Consider the following 21401-nt stretch of genomic DNA (forward strand, 5'->3'; position numbering starts at 1 on the left):
CCCAGAGCCGTCCACTATCTACAAGGCACAAGTCAGGAGTGTGATGCAATACTCCCCAATTACCTGGATGAATGCAGCTCCAACAACACTCAAAGAGCTTGACACCATTCAGAATAAAGCAGCCCACTTGATTGACACCACATCCACAAACACTCAGTCAGTCCACCACCAATGCTATGTGGCTATGGATTTAAAAGTGTGGAAAAAAGAACAAACATTTTAATTTTACATTTTGTTGATTAGTCACCCAGATTTAGTCAGTCAAGAATAATAAAGACTGTAAAATAGTTGTGGATAAGAAAATGTGGATAAGAAGTCGAGTTAGATCATTGGCATAAATCATATGTTGCATAGGTATGAGGATCAGATTGTTGCATTTAACAAGTTTGTCAGCTGAGGGATGGATAAGTTCTGGTGATGCAGGTGAGGCCATCAGTGCTGAATGGTAAAGATCAAAAGTGTGTACAGAAATCAAGCATTTACCACAGGGGTCAAACAGTGGGGAAATTGAACTATTATAAGCAAATCAGAGTCGGTCACTGGGAACTGCAGCAACTGGTTGACGTCAAGGAGGTAAAGCACATGGATTGGAAACACGAAGTACAAAAATAGAAGGCAAGAAATTGCAGTGTAGCCTCTGATAGCTACTCAGGAAGCAAACAAGCTTTCAGAAAGAAATCATAAACCATAGAAGAAATCATTTTAAAAGGATGGGGAGATGAATTAACAGTAGTTCAAAAAGACATATAAGGCAAAATAGAGGGCATAGCTTAACAGGGTCAAGAAAGCAGCAGAGCTCAAGGAATACCATCTGGAGTAGAAGTCAATGTGATCAGGAAGACCTCGTGCCTACAAATAACTTAGAAGATAAATTAATAAAAATATACCAAACAACAAAAATTACAAAGCTGGAGAGAGTGTGGGATGTATACAGAGGTTGCCAAACAGGTGACAGCCAGTGCTACTGCATTGTTGTAAATGCATGGAAAGGCTACCTCTGAATGGTACACATAAGGCTAAAACAAAGCTATTTGCACAAAGTTTTAAAGAAAAGCTGAGGGGGCCAAGATATAAGTGGAAGTGTGGATACACCTACAGGAGGAAAATCAGTTTTAAAGATTTCTTGACTTTGTTACTAACAAATGCTTGGAAATGATTTTAAAGCTCTATTTCTGCAGGGAGATCAACTCAAAAGGCAAGTGTTTCTTCATCCTCTCATAGAAGCACCGAATACAGTGTCGGAATTCTGGAAGTTATGTATTCAGTATATTGCTAAAATGAAGCCTGTAGCATTTGATACTTCTCAGGTAGAGAAATTGGACTGTGTCCAGTTGAAAGCAGACCATGTCATGCTTTTGTGTGTGGGGTGGGAGCAGAGAGTTTGAACTTTGTCATTTATGGCCTTTAAGAAGAACTTACAATTGGAAGTTAGGCTTCTACATCTGTTAAGTACATTAGCTTGGAAATCATGCAGAATGTGTTTTGCAACAGAAGGTCAGCCACAGTTTGAACTATGGTGTATTTTATATTCAATCATATAAAAAGTTTGGAACCAGGCCAGTAATCCCATCTTGCCAAATAGTGAAATCTATAGTTGTCAACTTTGTTTTAGATTATTTTTAATTACAAAGTAATGGACTTTTTAGCAGCCAAAGACACTGCATGATACAATGAGGGTTATTGATATGACTGAGACTTTGACAGTTTGCTTTAATTTTTTTGTATTAAATGCACAATATCTTTATATAAAAATAGTGGCTATGCACAAGAATTAATGGACTTCTGCTAGAAGCTTCTGCACATTATTGCAGGGATCTTATTTCATAAACATCATTGTCAGTAGAGACCTTAGTCAAAAGAGTTTTGATAAATAAGTGCAATGTGGTTATTCATATTAAGAAAATCCAACCATGCTTAGTAATAGAGGTAACGCAAAATTTAGTTATAGACTGTATAGCAGATATTTAAGTACATACAAACTAATGACAGTTTTTTAAAAGTTTGAATTACACTGAAGTTCCAGTTAGAATGAAATTAATTTATAATGAAAACTTGCAGAAGGTTCCAGTTGATTAGACTAAAATGGTTCCTTTTATCTAATTGATCATCATCAAACATATAATTACAGAAGTTTCCCAATGTAATAAAAGTTGTCAGGTTTGAGGAATGTTAGAAATGAAATTCATAATCAGGAACAGTGACACAGGTCACAAACACACTGAAATAAATTATGTTATTATGTTTATTTTTAGACTGAAGCACTAAAAGCCAATTCCATTTTTGTAAAAAAGTAACTCTTGGTCTACACAGTAATGTTTACTGATTATGCAATACTATGAAACCCAACTTTGGCTCACAAACGCAATAACCTTTCAGTATTTTAACAACAGTGTGGCGCTGGAAAAGCACAGCCGGTCAGGCAGCATCTGAGGAGCAAGAGAATCAACATTTCGGACATTAAGGTTATGTTCGAAACATCAATTCTCCTGCTCTTTGGATGCTGCCTTACCGGCTGTGTTTTTCCAGCACCACACTCTCAACTCTGATCTCCAGCATCTGTAGTCCTCACTTTCTCCTAGTATTTTAACAACAGGCAACTTTTCACTGGAGGTCAGTTAGCTGATTAGTTGGTTTGTGATGCAAAGTGATGCCAACAGCATGGGTTCAATTCCTGCACTAGCTGAGGTTACTATGAAAAACTCTCCTTCTCGACCTCTTCCCCTTGCCTGAGACACGGTGGCCCTCAGATCAAATCACCACCAGACATCTCTCTAACAATTTGAGTAACCCAATTGACATCTGGGATTATGGTGACTTTACCTTTACTTTTAATAGGTGGATCAATTGTGTCTTTTAAAAAAGGTTATCTGGCAAATCTTCTGTGCTTGGTTTATTTTGTAACTTAATCACTGATTTTAATTAAACAGTCAACAGTAGCACAGAACTTCAATATAGCTGAAAGGAAAGCCACATTTTAAAAATATTTTTGCCGTATATTCATCAAATTCATTAAATGTGAAAAAAGGACATTGTTCAATCAATCACAACAATTTACACTACACAAAGGGTGCTGATTAGTTGGCAAATAGATGCTGTTGACTGAGGCATTAGCATGAAGAGGTCTAAGCTTGCTAAACTGACAAGTGTCACCATGATCAAATGAAATAGCATGTCCTTTTGGTGATTCACAACAGGCTGAATATTAACCATATTTAATGAGGGCATGTTTGCAAAATCCAAAATAAAGTATTTACTGTTAGATTCTGCATTTGGGCAGCACTCTGCTGAGCCATCCTGAGTGTGTTAATAGCTAGCTATACCAATAACCTATATAAGACAATCATACAAGCTCATATATTTGCTCATTTATGCTTGGTAGAAGCAACATATGTTCATACACAGAAAGCTATTCTTTTCAAACAAAATGAATATATTATGTTCAAGCCTTGTGCATTTTTGCCCCGGTGCTAGGAGAGCCTATAGTTCATGGTAGTAGCTCAGCCAATCAGTAGTGATTTTCCAACCAATCAGCCTATTTTTTCTAAAATGATTGCTTGAAATTTATCATTCTTGTGTTTGGCCTGATGAATGGAAAATTAAAAGCTTCAATAACATGTCTCTTTCCAGCAACATTTTTAAAAAGTTTCAAAATTATAATAAATACTAATATATCTTTTACTTTATTTTCTGTGAGGTAACTTGGCATAGTAGTTTGCCCATCCAATGTAGAACTTGCATGGAACAAAGCTGGGTGAGTTCTACAATGGGTAGGTAATCCACTAGCTTTATGCAGCAAGTTTGTCTCTAGTGCATTTTATCAGAACTGTAAAAACACAAAGATGACGGAAAAAAAATTTGACATGAAAAACATAAATTTCAAGGAAAACAAAACACCCACTAAAATTCAATAGAAAAAGGCAACTTGAATGACAGGGAAACTGCATTAGTAATGTCAACATAATTGAAAGTGATTTATTTATATGGAAAAACATTTTGTGACATGCTGTTGGAACTTTACACATAATGTAACTTTTTAAAGTTAGGGGTGGGCAAACATGAGATCTCCATCAGGTCACTAGAGTTATGCAACAATTGCCCAAAAATTTCTGTTCAATTTTTTTCTCTTGTGGTGTTGAGATACCTTTCCTTTGCTTAAGGCCTTTCTACAAAAACACAGGCAAGATTAGTAATTCAACAAGTTAACATCATGATTTACCTTTTAATACATACTATCCTAATGATAAGTATACATTAGATTCCTTTAAACTATTTGAAGTAGTGTTGCCAAAAAATGTATTTTGATTTTTAAAAATGGCTTTGCTATCCATGTCATATTAGGTAAATGTTGCATGAGCTTTTAACTCAGAAATCAGAATAATTCAAAAGTAAAATGACTGTAGGCATTATGCTGCACTCTGTACCTGCTATACAGTTCAAGTCATGCCAGGCTGAGGGGCAGGAAAAAGGATGACATTACAAACATAAAATTGTATATGAATAGAAGTATAACAAACAGAAGTGGAGCAGGCATGTTCATTGAGATGGTTACTTACGTTCACCTCTGTGATAGCTATATCAACAACGCTACCCACAACAATTAAGGCGTCAAATATATTCCATGCATCACAAAAATAGTGCTGCATGTGGAAAAAAAAAGGGAAAGAGACAAGGAAAGAATAAAAAAATAGAAAAGGGAAGAGAAGAGAAAATAAGAGAAAGAGGTTACATGTGTACAGTACTTCCTTTTATAGACATGACTATCTATGAAGAGTTGACCCTCAATTGTCAACTACACATCCAGGACTTTAAACTGTACCAGTTGAACCATGTTAAGCCATTTCATTTCCATGTGATACTTGATTTGACCTGCGTTGCTTTCCTAATTCTGTGCAGTCTCCAAGTTCCATTGTAGCACTTGTGGTTAGTGAAACTAATGGAATTAAATATCTGACAAAGTAAAGCTGGTTAAGAAAGAGAGAAAAAAAGTACATAGGTTTGATCTTGAAGAGCGTCATGTATACTCACATTGATCTCACTCAGAATGACGTCTATTATGCTGCCAATTACGATGAGGAAGTCAAAAACATTCCAGGGATCACTAAAGTAACCCTACATGGTGCAGGTGGGAAGTGGGAATGGGGTGGGGGGTGAAAGGCAGGTTAGAAGTTGGTCTTAGATGCAAGACTTTATATGGCAAATATTCTCAAATTTGACAACCTCAGGTCATCACCACAACATAGTTTTACACCATTAGCAATTCTTGTGTTGGTCCAAATCATGTTCTCATATTAATACAATGTGTCAAGCAAATAATTTATTTTCTCTCCTCTTCCTTTTCTGGGGTTATATGATTAAAAGGCAGATGATTGTTTCCAGACTTCGGTCTACACAGCACAGAGTCTGTCTTTAGAAGATAATTATCATTTCTGTTTTCGTCCTTGTATGAAAACAGTTGTCTCCATTTACTATCACTGCAGCTATGCTGCTGAGATTGAAAACTTAAAAATGTTAAGTCTTATCAGCGAAATCTTGCCGTACACAAATTTCTGAGATAACTCAAACGATAGTTCATTAGTAAAAGATTTGGTTGGAGTAGTTAAGTTGTAGCTTTTTTAGAAGTACTGTTGGTGTGTATTAAACTATGTTGGAGGCGTTTACTGTTCACCTTTTGTATCCTGATTTGAAAATCAAAGTCAAAAAGAAGACATTAGGTTCTTCCCAAAAGTTACCACACATTGTGCTTTAAAAAACACTTTTTAATCTACAACACAGAATATTATGGGTTTAACAAGGTTAATTTTCATCTTATTTAGAATCATATATTCACGATAACTTCAATTTCATAAGTATCATTTCATGTTTATGGCTTCCATCCTATCCCATTCCAGTGAAGAGCTAAGTTCAGAAGCTGTTAACTTTAATGATGAAGTTAAAACATAAATAGTCTGGGGGCAGGGTATGGGTAATATTAAAACTAGCATCCAAGCACAGCATGAACAAGGAAATATTTAGGAATGCCACCGACAAAGGAACTTCTCCACAGGCCAATTATCTGCTTAGAGGAGGATCTGTAATGATGTTTTCTGATGAGTTAACAAAATGCATCTATGTTGGTAATCACTGCATACATTTAAGATAGGAGATGAGATAGGATGACAATTATAACAATATAAAACCTGGTATTGGCATTTTAAAAATATCTTTTTATAAAATATTGCAGGATTTGACAGTTATATGAAAATACTGAAATTACATACCAATTTTCTTCTTTCACTGCTTATATAAGTACCAGGTTCTTAGTTAGGTACTCAAACATACATGAGAAAATTTTAAAAAATCAAGAATGGATGTGTGAATTGAAAAAAAAATGAGGTCATTGCAGTATAAATTTGAATTTTTGCATCAAAAAAGTCAAATCCTATACAAAAGGTCTCATTGATGGGAAATGTTTGGCTTGCAATCCTGCATATACAGCTTGTGATGTTGGGGTTGTTATTGACAGGACTACAAATATCACATGTATTTTTGTTGGGTCAGGCAGTTTTCAAAATCCTTTTGAAAATTCACCAGGCAAAAATGTTCGGGAACCTTTGAAGACGTCTGCTGAAGAGTTGGAAACATTCTGACAGAAAAGTGTTCCATCTTTTGACAAGTTCAGGTATAAATTTTAAGTGCTGCATTATAAGTTAGACATTTTTATACAAAAGTGTCTGTAGGGATTTGCTCTGAAAAGATGAGTTAACCATTACAGTGATCAGCCTTGTTTAAATGGTGAACACTTTGCTCATTGGCGAAACTGCTTTTATGTATTTAAAACTATAAAAAAAAGTGCACAAGACCTCTTGTCATGATCTGAAGTGAATTAAATGCTTTAACAAAAAAGTGACATGATCCTGGAAATCTTTTAATGACTGAACATCTGGAGTCACACAGAAAAACTGAGCCATCTGTTCTTTCAGTTGCAATAGGTCCCACTTTCTCGGTTTAATGGTTATTTTGACAGTTGGGCCAATTAGTATCAAAAGCTGATGAACCACTCAGATCCTCAAAGTTTATATATGCAGTTTGATTAAAAGATTAAGAGGTTATTAAAGGATTATGTGCCTTTGATATGGAGTTTAGAACTGTGTAACCACATAAGAGGAATTAATAGGTCTGGAGTTTTTCTCACAGGTGTCTGTGTCTTTGAGTAATATCACTTTTAGATATATAGTTCATCAATATTTTTCACAATCCCTTCAAAGATTTCCCATCGATATCACAAGTCTATGGTGGATATTGGGTGAGTGGCTATGGAGGTTGCATGTGGATCATCAAGGAAAAATTGGGATATGAGAGGGACTAAGATATAAAGGGGCATGAAAGATGCAGGAGGAGTATGAGAGGAAAAGGTGATTTAAGGAGAATGATGGCATTTGCCCCGATAATGAGCATGGAAGGGAAATGTGGGATGGTGGGAGTGTGGGACAAGTTTTAGGGGAGACATAAGAATAATGTGGAGAAGTCAATCAACATTCCCAAGAGTAGAGATGGGCTTTCTAACCAATCCACTTCAGCACCCTTGACTCTGGCCTGCCTCGGGTGGCAACAGACCTAAATGTGGCCCACACAAGTCTCGAGAAGATAAGATATGGCTGATGTTGGAGAGGTAGTAGTTCTGGCTTGGCAGAGTTGAGAACTGCTGCCTTTATTCCAGAACTTGAGATGAAAATCCAGCCCCCAGGATGAAAAATTGTTTACTGCTGATTCATGTCTTCTTGACAAAACTGAGGCTTGGTCTTAAGTACTCAAAATTCATAGCTATCAATAACTGTTTTAACTAATACAATCTACTTGTTTAACAATGATAGATGGCTTCCAGTCTTTTTAAGCTGATTGCTGAAACTTACACAGAAATGTTTTAGAGAAAAAGATATTCATTTCTGACAAATTACAGAAAATATGCAATATGGTTCATGGAGAAGAAAAATCATTGGGAGCTGAAGAGTACTCAATCTTACAAAACTTTGAAGCATTTCAAACATGTATACCCATAACATTTGAATGATCTTTCTGTTATATATTCAAAATGCATACTTGCTGGTTTCTTGCAAGGAGGCAAATTTAAAATGACCAGGAGCAACATTTTGATGGCCATTGGATGATTATGCTGCTATAAAATGTAAATAGCAAAATTCAGGAACACATTTTGTCCGCTAAACTAAGATGATTGACATTTTCCAGCAGGCTAGAAAATAACCTTTCTTCACAGAAATAAGATATGCATTCTTTAAAATGCTCTCAGCTTCCCAATTATTTTCAAAGTCTATCAGATGGACGTGATCGACAGTAATGCTCCATTTGGATGAATGCTGTTCAATGGTGTCTTTCAAATAATAATCTTTTGTTGATGATAAAGTTTATCAGTGTTTATACCTTTTCATCTTGAACCCATATCAACACTGAAGGACTTTTTTTTATTATAGGTTGATATCCACTAAGAACTAGAGTAGATTATATCAAGCTTAGCTGTTTACAGCTCATAAAGAGCTTAATGTGGTTGGTATGGCTTGAATGCTAAGTCAAGACATCCAAAATTATATAATTACTGTTTATTATTTATAAATAGGGACCAAAGATTCAACTTCTTCACACCATATTTAGGTTAGCTCTGTGTATTCTATGCCTAAGAAATAATACAAGTTCAATAAACAGCATAAAACAATGCAGTTCATAAACATTCTACAGCCTGTACTGGTTGTTCTGATGGCTCATTTTGACACGTTAATTCCAATTGAGAAGGATATTTCTGCTATTTTTGGTCCATTAATTATAGTTCTATTTTTCTAAAATTTAATTGTTTCAAGGGATAAATATGTTGTCAACTAATAGTTGGAGTACTACATTTCATTTGCTTTGCCTTCAGACCAGAACACAGAAACCTTAGTGATAATTTCTGCTTTTGATCATTAGTCAGTAAACAACAGCTGCCAGGTCCAGATGTATAGAGTAGATGAGGATATTATTGAATTCAGTTGTAATGACCACCACGGTGAACAGACTGTCAATATTAACCAACTTGCCTCACATGTAAAGAATGCTCATGAGCAGGACACTTGGAAGGCTGTTTTCAAATCTATATCTCTTTAAGTGACAGTGTCTTCATGAAAAGGAAGAGGAGAAAATGGGGAGGGAAAGTAATATGGATGGGGTTCTTTAGAACTTTTGCTAAAGAAGGAAAATAACTTCTGTAGTCATGTGAGTGAGTGTCAAACTGGTGTTTTCTGACTTATGTTGGCAAAATTATGCTTCCTGACTTTCAAACAACAATTGTTTTATATTGCAAAATGCCCCACAAACATAAACGAATCAAAGACAGTGTCACCTGTAAAAACCACACATTGTTTTGTTAATTATATCAATTAAAAATTTTGCAAAGGCATTTGCTGTTGAAAGGCATAAACATTCTTTAGAAAGTGCATATTACCCACGTACACAAATTTGCAATTCACCAAATTAAACAAAGCAAATAAAGTCATCAAATTCATTCATTGATTTTTGTCTACTTTAATGGGTTAAGCATTGAAAAGGCGATGTAAAACATTGAAAATGAACTGATTCAATAAACTGTCCCCATTCACCAATATTTTCTTGAATTGCTTTATCCAGGACAAATCAAATTTGATGGAAGGGACTTTATTTTTCATGTAAAAGCATTTGTGTTCCCTTTACAACTACAAAAGATGGCAACATAACTTATGGCAAATAATATTCTGAAATGCAATAACAATATGAAGAGAAACTTATAACACTCAGGTGTTATAATTGAACATTTTAATTTTTTGTGTGCAACATAGTAGTAAATTCTTCTTAATACACCTTCAGAATAAAACGATAACACAGTGCAGGCAGAAATTTAAATGGTTGAATATCTTTCGGTCGAAAGAGCACCTAGTTGTCAATAAATCTCCCTTAGTGAACATGACATTGCATTCATTTTCACGAATGCATATTGCCTCACAATAAAGTCAAATTATGATTCTTCTTCTTCTTCCTTTAAATTGTATCTCACTCAAACAGCAACTGCTATGTGGAAACAAATCAATCAAAATACTATGGTGGCGACCTATTTCCACGATAACAACATGACAAGTAACTGTTCAAAATGAAGAAATTTCACTCTGTCAACGACCACAAAATTATAGAATCGGAGAATAGTCGCAGGGTAGAAGGAGGCCATTTGGGCCACACAGTTCATGTCAGCTTTCTACAAGTGTAACACAGGTAGTTCTACATCTCCGCCTTTCTTGTGTGAACCTACTATTGTTTTCCTCTTCCAATTATCCAAATTCTTTTTGAAAGCCATGATTGAACCTGTCTCAATCTCACTCTTAGAGTGTATACCAAATCCTAACTGTCATTTAAGGCAGTTAGTAACTGAAAGAATTGACTGATACATGATAAGGTCCACCCATTAGGATATGAAACATTGTTCCTAGTAGGAGCTAACCATTGTTCTAAGGTATTCTCCAAGAGTAGCGTGGCATGGTGGCTTAGTGGTTTGCACTGCTGCCTCGCAGCACGAGGGACTCGGGTTCAATTCCAACCTTGGGCAACTGTCTGTATGGAGTTTGCACATTCTCCCTGCATCCATATGGGTTTCCTCTCACAGTCCAAAGATGTGTGAGTTAGGTGGGGTTGGCCATGCTAAATTGCCCAGGGTGTCCAGAGATGCATAGGCTAGGTGAATTAGCCATGAGAAATGCAGGGTTACAGGAATAGGGTAGGAGGGCAAGTCCGAGTGGGATGCTCTTCAGGCAGCCGGTGTGAACTTGTTGGGCCCTGTTGCCTGTTTTCATACTGTAGGGATTCTTACAGTTGCAGAGAAATATGCATGTGTTGCCATTGCCAGAATCAGAGGTTTAGTGATTGTTCCTGGCTGATCAGCATTGTAGCTAAAGCAGTAAAATATGTTTATCCTTAAGTTGAGTCAAGTCAGAAGGTTGTTTTTCAAACTGGAGGCACGTAACCAGTGGTGTTCCCCAGGGATTAATGCTGGGTCCACTTTTATTTGTCATTTATATAAACAATTTGGTGGTATAGTTGTCAGTGAAGAAGGTTATCTAGGACTACAAAGGGATCTTGATCAATTGGGTCAATAATTGAAGGAGCGGGCAGATGGAGTTTAATTTCGATAAATGCAAAGGAGAGCACGAATTATACAGTTAAGAGCAGGGCTGTAGGGTAGTGTTTGCGAACGAGAGACGTAAGGTTCAGGTATATAATTCTTTGAAATTTGCGTTAACGGTAGACAGGGTGGTTAAGAAGGGGTTTGGTGCGCTTACCTTCATTGCTCAGACCATTGAGCATAGGAGTTGGGATGTCAGGTTGAAGTTGCACAGGACATTGGTAAAACCACTTTTAGAGTACTGTGTATAGGAAGGATATTATTAAATTGGAAAGGGTTCAGAAAAGATTTACCAAGATGTTGCTGAGACTGGAGGTTTCAGGTTAAAGGATAGACTAGATAGGCTGGCAGGTTGAGGGGTGACTTTTTTAGAGATTTATAAAATCGTGAAGGGCATAGATAAGATGATTGGCAAAGGTCTTTTCCCTAGATGGGGGAGTTCAAATCTAGGGGGCATATTTTAAAAGTGAGAGGAGAAAGATTTAAAAAGGACCTGAGGGGTAACTTTTTCACACACAGGGTGATTCATATGTAGAATGGACTGCCAGAGGAAGTGGTACATGCAGGTACAGCTGCAACATTTAAAAAACAACTTTTGGATAGGTACATTAATAGGAAACATTTAGAGGGATTTGGGTCAAATGTGGGCAAGTGGGACTAGTTTAGTTTGCAAAACTTGGTTGGCATGCAAGAGTTGGACCAATGGGTCTGTTTCCCTGTTGAATGAATCTATGACTCTATGACATACAACTATATATCTTATATCTAATATAACTAGCTACAAAGTAATGTGTAACAAACTTTTATTATTCAATACTGAGCGTCTATTGTGGAGAGTATGTCATCATTGTCCACTTGGATCAGTTGGTCAATTAATGCCTTTGAGACGGACTGTTGGCTGTGAATCTGACATATTGTCAACAGCGTAGTTAAACAACTTTATAAGATGGTTAACAATTGATGTCTACTGTCTCCTATCACACAGAAGCAACAGCAGGAGTCACAGCCTAAAAAGAAATCTTTAATTCTACAAAAACCACAGCAAACTGAGAACAAGGAAGGAAAAGAAAAAAGAAATTGAATGTTTATTTAAATTTCATCAGCTTAAAAGCACACAGAGCCTGTTAATTTTTGGGCAAGCAACACCAAATAGTAAAAAGGCTTGGAGTGATAGACACATTAAATCTGCCTGTTAAAAGCTAACTTTAGCTTGTATTGTTAAAAATATCAAAAAGCATTTGATACCTAATGTGAGTTAAATGTTATAGAGGAAGGATGAACAAAATTTGCAAGTAAAAGCAAAATTCTAAGCTGAAAGAAAGCTTAAATGCTATAATAAGCAAAGAGCAGTGCCATAACTGCTTTTGAAAATAACATGAAAAGCTGCAAGAATTCTTATTAAAAAGAACACATTCAGAACTTATAGCACCACTCCAATTTTAATAAACTTGTCCTCTGTCTTTAATTTTACAATTCTCATTTATCAACTTATAATGGTGCTAGAAGTTCTGAATGTGAATTGTAAAACTAAAGGCAGAGGACAAATTTATTAAAATTGTAAAGTGTTGGGAACGGAATTTTTTTCTGTTAAGTGGAAATTTAGGATGTGAGATCAATGCAATGCCATTTCATCAATGCAAAACAGCATAAAAAAGCATGGAGAAACAGAAAGGCTTAGAATCTTTCAGAGTGTTAAAAAGGGCACAAAGATCATGAACACAGGAAAAACAGCATAACAAAACAGTTTACTCTAGAGTTAGAGTCATACAGCACAAAAACAGACTCTTCAGTCCAACCGGCCCATGCCAAATATAATGCCAAACTAAACTAGTTCCACCTCTCTGGTCTTGGCCCATATCCCTCTGAACCGTTTCTATTCATGCATGTATCCAAACATCTTTTAAATGTTGTAATTGTACCCGTGTCCACCACTTCCTCAGGAAGCTCTTTCCACATGTGAACTACCCTCTGTGTAAAATGTTTGCCTGATTTTTTTTTAAATCTCTCTCCTCTCACTACAAAAATGTGTCCTTAGACTTGAAATCCCCATCCTATGGAAAAGGCAACTAACTCTATCTATACCTCTCATTATTTTATAATCCTCTATCAGATTGTCTCTCAACCTCCTATGATCTAGTGAAAAAAGGCCCAGCCCATCCAGCCTTGCTTTATAACTCAAACCTTCCATACCTGGCAACATCCTGGTAAATCTCTCCCAAATCCCCTTCAGCTTGATAATATCCTTCCTATATCTGGGCGGCCAGAACTGGACACATAATTCCAGAAGAGGCCTTTACAATGTCCTGTACAACCTCAACATGACTTCCCAACTCCAAATTTCAAAGGACTGCACTATGAAGGCAAGTGTGCCAAATGCCTTTTTAACCACCCTGTCTAAATGTGATGCAAACTTCAAAGAATTATGTAACTACACCCCTAGGTCTACCCAACACTACCCAAGACCCGACCATTAATTGTATAAGCCCTACCCTTGTTTGTTGCAATACCCCACATTTATCGAGATTGAACACCATCCGCCATTTTTCAGTCCTTTGACCCATTTGATCAAGATCCCTTTGTAATTTTAGAAACCTTCCTCATTGTATGTAATGCCACTAATTTTGGTATCATCCATAAACTTACTAACCTTGCTTTCTATATTTTCATTCAAATCATTTATATAAATGACAAACAAAAAGGGATCCAGAACTGATCCCTGTGGAACAGCACTAGTCACAGGCCTCCAGTCTGAAAAGCAAGTCCACCATGACATAAAACATAAAATGCAGTATTTTTCCATTTTCAAACTGTTCAATTATATTTAAATATTTGAAAACAATTTTTACTGTGAAGATAAATGTTTTGTAATATTTAGATAATTTTACCACCTTAATGGTAATTAATGAAAATTTCTGAAGAGGAAAACAATAAGATAGAACTGAAAAATTTTCAAAAACACAACAAAGCTTTGAAGGAGGAAGCAATATGTGCAATTCATATTCATTATCTAGTAATGAAAGAAAAACATTGCAATATTTGCAAGTATTTAAAATATTTTTGAAGAAGTCTGAACATTTAGTATTAGTGAACTTTTGTTGCATAATTTTATGTTCATGTTAAGAGTTTGGGTACAAGATAGACTGATTGAGGCGAAAGCTAGGCCAAGAACTTCTTCAAACTTGTCCCTTTCATTTATTACATGTTAAAACTAAATACTGCATTGCATAGTATACAACAGATAGACAACAGGTGCAGGAGTAGGCCATTCTGCCCTTCGAGCCAGCACCATCATTCATTATGATCATGGCTGATCATCCTCAATCAGTATCCTGTTCCTGCCTTATCCCCATAACCCTTGAATATCCAGAGTATCCATAGACTTGGCCTCCATTGCCTTCTGGGGCAGAGCATTCCATACACCCACCACTCTCTGGGTGAAGATGTTTCTCCTCAACTCTGTTCTAAGTGGCCTACCCCTTATCTTTAAACTGTGTCCTCTGGTTCAGACTCACCCATCAGCGGAAACATGCTTCTTGCCTCCAGAGCGTCCAAACCTTTAATAATCTTATGCGTCTCAATCAGATCCCCTCTCAACCTTCTAAACTCAAGCATATACAAGCCCAGTTGCTCCAATCTTTCAGTGTAAGACAGACCCGCTATTCCGGGAATTGACCTCGTGAACCTATGCTGCACTCCCTCAATAGCCAGAATGTTTTTCCTCAAATTTGGAGACCAAAACTGCGCACAATACTCCAGGTGCGGTCTCACCAGGGCCCTGTACAGCTGCAGAAGGACCTCTTTGCTTCTATACTCAATTCCTTTTGTTATGAAGGCCAGCATGCTATTAACTTTCTTCACTATCTGCTGTACCTGCATGCTTGCCTTTATTGACTGATGTACAAGAACACCTAGATCTCATTGTACTGCCCCTTTACCTAACTTGACTCTATTTAAGTAGTAATCTGCCTTCCTGTTCTTGCCACCCAAGTGGATATCCACATTAAACTGCATCTGCCATGCATCTGACCACTCACCTAATCTGTCCAGGTCACCCTGTATTCTCCTAACGTCCTCCTCACATTTCACCCTGCCACTCAGCTTTGTGTCATCAACAAATTTGCTAATATTACTTTTAATACCTTCATCTATATCATTAATGTGCATTGTAAAAAGCTGTGGTCCCAGCACTGATCCCTGTGGCACACAACTGGTCACCACCTGCCATTCCGAAAGGGAGCCGTTTATCACTACTCTTTGTTTCCTGTCAGCCAACCAACTTTCAATCCAAGTTAGTACTTTGCCCCCAATACCACGCGCCCTAATTTTGCTCACTAACCTTCTATGTGGGACTTTATCAAAGGCTTTCTGAAAGTCCAGATATACTACATCCACTGGATCTCCTTTGTCCATCTTCAGAGTTATATCCTCAAAAAATTCCAGAATAGTCAAGCATGATTTCCCCTTCATGAATCCATGCTGACTCTGACCTATCCTGTTACTGCTATCCAGATGTGTCATAATTTCGTCCTTTCTAATTGACTCCAGCATTTTTCCCACCACTGAGGTCAGACAAACTGGTCTATAATTCTGTTTTCTCTCTCCCTCCTTTCTTAAAAAGTGGGACAACATTAGCCATTCTCTAATCCACAGGAACTGATCCTGAATCTATAGAACATTGGAAAATGATCACCAACGCATCCAAGTTCGAATCTTACTGTTAAATGATGGAAAAACTATTCCATAAATTCTACCACCTAATACTATTTGGTCTACTCCATTAGTCTCTTTGCTCAGGTTTCTAGCATTCACATGGCAAAACAGGAGGCTTCTGTTTAGCTCTCCATGTTTGTTTTTTTTTTCTCAACTCCGCCCACATTGTGCTATTACGCTGTAAGGAGTAGCTCATTCTAAGGTTGGCCCAGTGCCCTAAAACTCTAACATAACACTTTTCCCAACTTTATCTCCTTGCCGCAAAAATTGCATATATACATTTAATAAATGAACTACCTGGATTAGTTCTTTTCACAACTTTTATTATACATTTTTCTTTGGGCTGAATTGTATTTTTGGCTAACGCCGAATTATATCAAGTTTGGAGAGTTTTTGCTGTATGTTTGCTCGTCCTATCATACCAAAATTCTGCATGATCTAATCCAACCCATGGAATCTCTCACATTCTCGTTTTTACCCCATTTTACCATGTGCCATTCCCAGAATGACTCACCACTAAGTGGATGTCTGCCTAAAAACTGGCATTCCTTGAAGTCTGTGCCATATTTAAAAGGCTATTGTGTACCCAGATGAGCACTCAAATTTTCATGCTGCCCTGCTTGTTGGCAGACGGTGTCAGAACATGTTTGAGAAGGGGAAGACGACACCATAATTCTTTGCCAGGGACTTGTCGGAGGACCCAATGGACAGGGTGTGGTGCAAAGAGATGACTCCTTTTCGAAGGAACAGCAGAAGAAGCTGCACCATCAGATCCAACCAACCTGGTCTGAGATAATCACCTGGGTCAGTACCATCTGCAGGATGCAGAGCATATACTAGCAATGTAGAAGATATTCAATGACCTTCTCTGTTCCACCACTATAAGTGCCATATTCTTTTCTCTGCTACTTCAGATTCAATCCATCCTTGGTCTTCCATCCATCTTTTACTAAGGCTCTGCCACTCACACTATTGCATGCAACACCTTCCCTCATTCACGACACATCCTCTCATCCCCCAACACCAAACTTTCCACACCAATAGCACTGTATGTCTATTGAGCTGCCTCACCAGTCCTTTAGTCCACTTCACCACCTTTTCTCCACATGCACCATCCTAACAGCCATATAAAGCTATTCATCTCATTTATTTCCCACTTTTGCATATTACAGGAGAAGTCAGCCTGGGAAAGGGCAGAGAGAGCATGATGAAGGGTGCTCAATATTTATGTCTTCGCCCATTACAAGGAAATAATTCTGGCTATTGTAGGAAAAGCCTGGGCTGCTCTGTGGGAATGCAGATATATCCATGTCCCATCATTCTTCAATCTATTATAACTTTCATATTGACTCCGCTGTCACTCTCCACCAGAATTCCCATCCTCAACGTCTGAGGACAAGAGTAGAGAGGTTTCAGAGAAAGCATTGACAAGGCAGCCTTCTGCACCCCCAACAGCCCAGATACAGACACTTTGGTGGGAACCATAGATATAGAGTATGTGGGCATACAATCTAGCGAGCACCTTACATCGACAGATGTGCAGCTGGCCAAAGGAGGAAATGTCCAGGAAACTGGCCAACTACCAGAGACTAGAGACCTGTTAAGATCCAGGTAGGAAATTACCCTTTTTGAGTTGACAATCATGGACTTCATCCAAATGCGCAGGACACAGCTGTAATAGCAGACATGCATATGGAAAGCAATGACCCTTACTGCTTAGAAGCTGTACCAGTGTAGTGAATCCTGTGACTTGTTATTTATACCTGTAGACAGTTTAGTGTCTGCCATAGACAGCCAGGCCCAGCATATTCAGGGTTGGAGAGATGCACAAACCTACACATCATCACCCCACCCATTGTGCCTCAAATCTGAAAGCCTGATGACAGGATTGGAGATCTCTGACCCCAGTCCAAGGCCCTATCCTCATAAGGAGACTATGTAAGAAACAAAGTGGCCAGATCCTCCATCCCAACTCCAACCTGCCTGTCTCCCTCAGACCCCTTTAGTTCAAACTGAGGAGGGTCAACACACCTCTGGTAAGAGAAGTACATATAAAATGAACTGGAAACAAGTAGTTGTATGGTCTGCGGAGTGGTGATCAATTGTTGATGACAAAGGTCTTATGCTATGTTTTTGGATCTTGGGTAGCTGAACAACTTAAATGTGAATGAGATAGTCAAAAGCCATCAGATCTCCAGAAAAGAAAGTGCTGTCCTCTCCCTGCAATAAAAAAGCACCTGAGCCTGAAGAAATCCAGTTTATTTTCCCTCACCAGCTGCTATATGCTGTTGCTTTGAACCAATGAGTCCTCAAAATCTGTAAGCTGGTTGCTCTGTGCCTCCTGTAAGGAAATGAACAACTCTTGAAGGGATAGACTTTGCTGAAAAGCAAGTCCTTGTAAAGCCAAAAAGATCTTCTAAGTGAACCCTGTGGACAGGGACCATTAAACTGCCTTCCTACTTTTTCTCTCTAACCACAACATCAGTGTTTTTGGAATCAGTCTGCATCTGTATATGAGTGTACAGGATGTTTTATAAGGTGGCTAGAGTTTTAACTTGTAGTTATATGCCAATGGCTCATAATTGTTTACCTGTAGCTCGAAGTTATTTGTAATAATAATCCTTATTACATACAGACACCTATCGCAGATCCATGCTTTCTGTCCAAATGAGTCTAAAAGACCGGTGGAATTTTCATCTCATTAAACTGGTCACTTTTTCTATGACTCTGGGAATAGCAGTGTTTGAATTCCAGCATCTAATCACAGTGAGGCTTAACAGAATTCGTAGATAATTAAAGTTATTACACACAAGATAGGAGTAGAGGTAGATCATTTGTGCTCTGAGTCTGTTCTGCTACTCATGAATGACCTTTGATATTTCAAATTCCACATTCCCACCTACCCTTGGTTTCCTTATCTAACAAGAATCTATCTTCCTCTGCTTTAAAAATATTTGATGACCTCCATCTGCACCACCTTCTGAAGCAGAGAGTTTGAAAGCTGCACACCACTTTGAGAAAAAAGCATCTCCTCATTCTATCCTGAATGAATAACTCCATATTTAAAACAGTGCTCCCAAGGACTTCACTACAACATGAAACATCCCTTCGACTTCCATCTTATGAAGATCATTCAGAAGCTTATAAACTTCAATTAAGTCATCTCTTACTCTTCTAAACTCCATCAGAAACAAGCCCAGGTTGTCTAGCCTATACTTATAAAATAACCCATTCATTCCAGGTAGCAAATTAGTGAAGCAATGTTTTTAAATGAGGAGACCAAAACTGCACAGAGTATTGAGGATGAGGTCTCACTAATGTACTGCATAATAATCGTAGGATAATATCCTTACTTTTATATTCAATTCCTCACTCAATAAAGGATAGCTTCCTATTAGCCTTTTTGATTATGTATTGTACCCGCATACGCAAGAAAATTATCTTTAACCAGGCTCATCTATCCACAGCACATGTTAGTTCTTCAAAGAACTCCAATATATGCTGGCTCTTCATAGAATTAAAGTACAGAAGAAGTCTTTCAACTTATCCAGTCTGTACCACCAAAAATATACCACTACCTACACTGGGAACACTTTCCTGCACATATCCTTGAATGTTATGGCATTTCAAGTGCACATTCAAGTGCTTTTTAAAGGTTGAGTTTTCCCACCTCAAACACATCCCAGCAATGCATTATGTCCCCCCACCATCCCCTGGGTCAGAAGGTTTTCCTCAAATACCCTCTAAACCTCCTGCCTTTTACTGTAAAATTGTGCCCTGTTGTTTTGGATCCTTCAACTGAGGAGAACAGCTGTTTTCTATTCATCTTGTCCATGTCCCAGTTAATCTTAGACCCTTCTATAAGGTAGCCCGTCAACCTGCTCTGCTTCAAAGAAAACAACCTGAACGTATCCAGCCTCTCTTGATAGCTGAAATAGTCCATTCCAGGCAACATCCAAGTGGATCTCCTTTGCCTCCCACCCCCCAGTGCAATTACACCCTTCCTATAGCGTGTTGACCAGAACTATGGCCTAAACAAAATTCTGTTCGGCTCCAGCATGACCTCTCTGCTCTAATGATTTATGCCATGATAAATAAAGGCAAGCATCCCATACACTTTCTTAACTACCTTATTACTCTGTACTGCCACCTTCAGGCATTTGCAGACAAAAACTCCAAAATCCCTCTGTTCTTCTGAGCTTCCTAATGTCTTGTCATTGTGTACTCCTTGTCTTGTTTCTTCTTTCTGATTATCTTGTTACTGAGCTAATTTTAGATCGAGCTTGCCAAATTACTGTGGAATCCATGAACTTTTATGTTGTTTAGCAGTTTCCCATATGGGGCCTTATCAAAAGGCTTGTTGAAATCCTTGCAAACTACCCTCCTCCAAACATGTGGTTACCTCCTCAAAAAATTCCACTAGATTTGTTAGGCATGACTTCCCTTTGATAATGCCATGCTGATTACCCTTGATCAAACCTTACATCTCCAACTGGCAATTGATTCTTTCCTTCAGAATTTTCTCTAATAGTTTCTCTACCACTGCTGTGAGACTCACCGGTCTGAATTTCCTGGTTCATACCTATCACATGTCTTATGAAATGTGGCCACAGAGTTAGTCAGGGCCCCTGCAATTACCTTTCTCATCACCCACAGCAATCTGAGTTACAACTTATCTGGACGTGGAGATCTGTCCACTTTTAAATCTGCCAAAATCTCCAATTCCTCCTTTCTTCTTACACCAATCTGCTCAAAAACTTCAAGGTTCATTTTCTCGAATTCTGTACTTGTATCCTCCTTCTCCTGAGTAAAGACAAGTTGCATAAGATCCTTACTTTGATATTCAATTCCTCATTCAACAAAAGGTTACATCCTATTAGACTTTTTAATTATGTACTGGACCTGTAGTTATACAAGAAATTTATATTTAACGAGGTTCTTCTTTATGCACAGCACATGTTAGTTCTTCAAAGAACTCCAGTAATTGCTGACACTTCATAAAATTAGAGTACAGAAGAGGCCCTTCAACTTAACGAGTCTGTACCACCAAAAAAACTACTACAACACTAGTAACATTTGCCCGCACATAGCATTGAATGTTATATCACTTCAAATGCTCATCCAAGTGCTTTTTAAAGGTTGTGAGGTTTCCCACTTCAACCACCATCTCTACACTCTACCAATATCTTCTGGAGGCTTTGTGCACAAATTGCCTTCTTGATCCCTAATAGGTCATACTCATTCCCTGATTTTGCTCATCTCCTTAATTACTTGCAGACAATCTTGGGATGCTCCTACTCTTGTCTATCCACATCTTCTCATAACCCCTCTTTGCTTTCTTACTGGCTTTTTTGAGTTCCCCCTGCACTTTCTACATTCCTCTCGGGCCTTTTTGTGTTGCTCCATTTGTACTGTTATACATATGCAGTGGTTGTAACCAGGTGGATCTTATTGACTATGAGGTCTTTGATTGGAGTTGCTAACCTGGGTCAATCAGGCCAATCAGGTATATAAAAAAAGAACA

The 21401-nt window shown here is 37.9% G+C and overlaps 1 protein-coding gene across 2 annotated transcripts in view; it reads right to left on the bottom strand.

Annotated features, from left to right (window-relative positions):
* Window positions 1-3982: 3982 nt before the first annotated feature.
* LOC140458133 (voltage-dependent L-type calcium channel subunit alpha-1C-like) overlaps window positions 3983-21401 on the bottom strand; it is a 703829-nt gene continuing 686410 nt past the window's right edge. Inside the window, exons 30-31 of one of the 2 annotated variants that reach the window (XM_072552243.1) lie at window positions 4554-4637; window positions 3983-4163 (exon numbers count right to left, since the gene is read on the bottom strand). In XM_072552243.1, the coding sequence (XP_072408344.1) occupies window positions 4068-4163; window positions 4554-4637 (180 nt within the window). In that variant the 3' untranslated portion in view covers window positions 3983-4067. Of the gene's footprint in view, window positions 4164-4553; window positions 4638-5025; window positions 5110-21401 lie in introns of both variants that reach the window. The other variant, XM_072552244.1, reaches the window with a different exon arrangement.

This window comes from Chiloscyllium punctatum, chromosome 32 (assembly GCF_047496795.1).
Source record: "Chiloscyllium punctatum isolate Juve2018m chromosome 32, sChiPun1.3, whole genome shotgun sequence".
Classification (NCBI taxonomy): domain Eukaryota; kingdom Metazoa; phylum Chordata; class Chondrichthyes; order Orectolobiformes; family Hemiscylliidae; genus Chiloscyllium; species Chiloscyllium punctatum.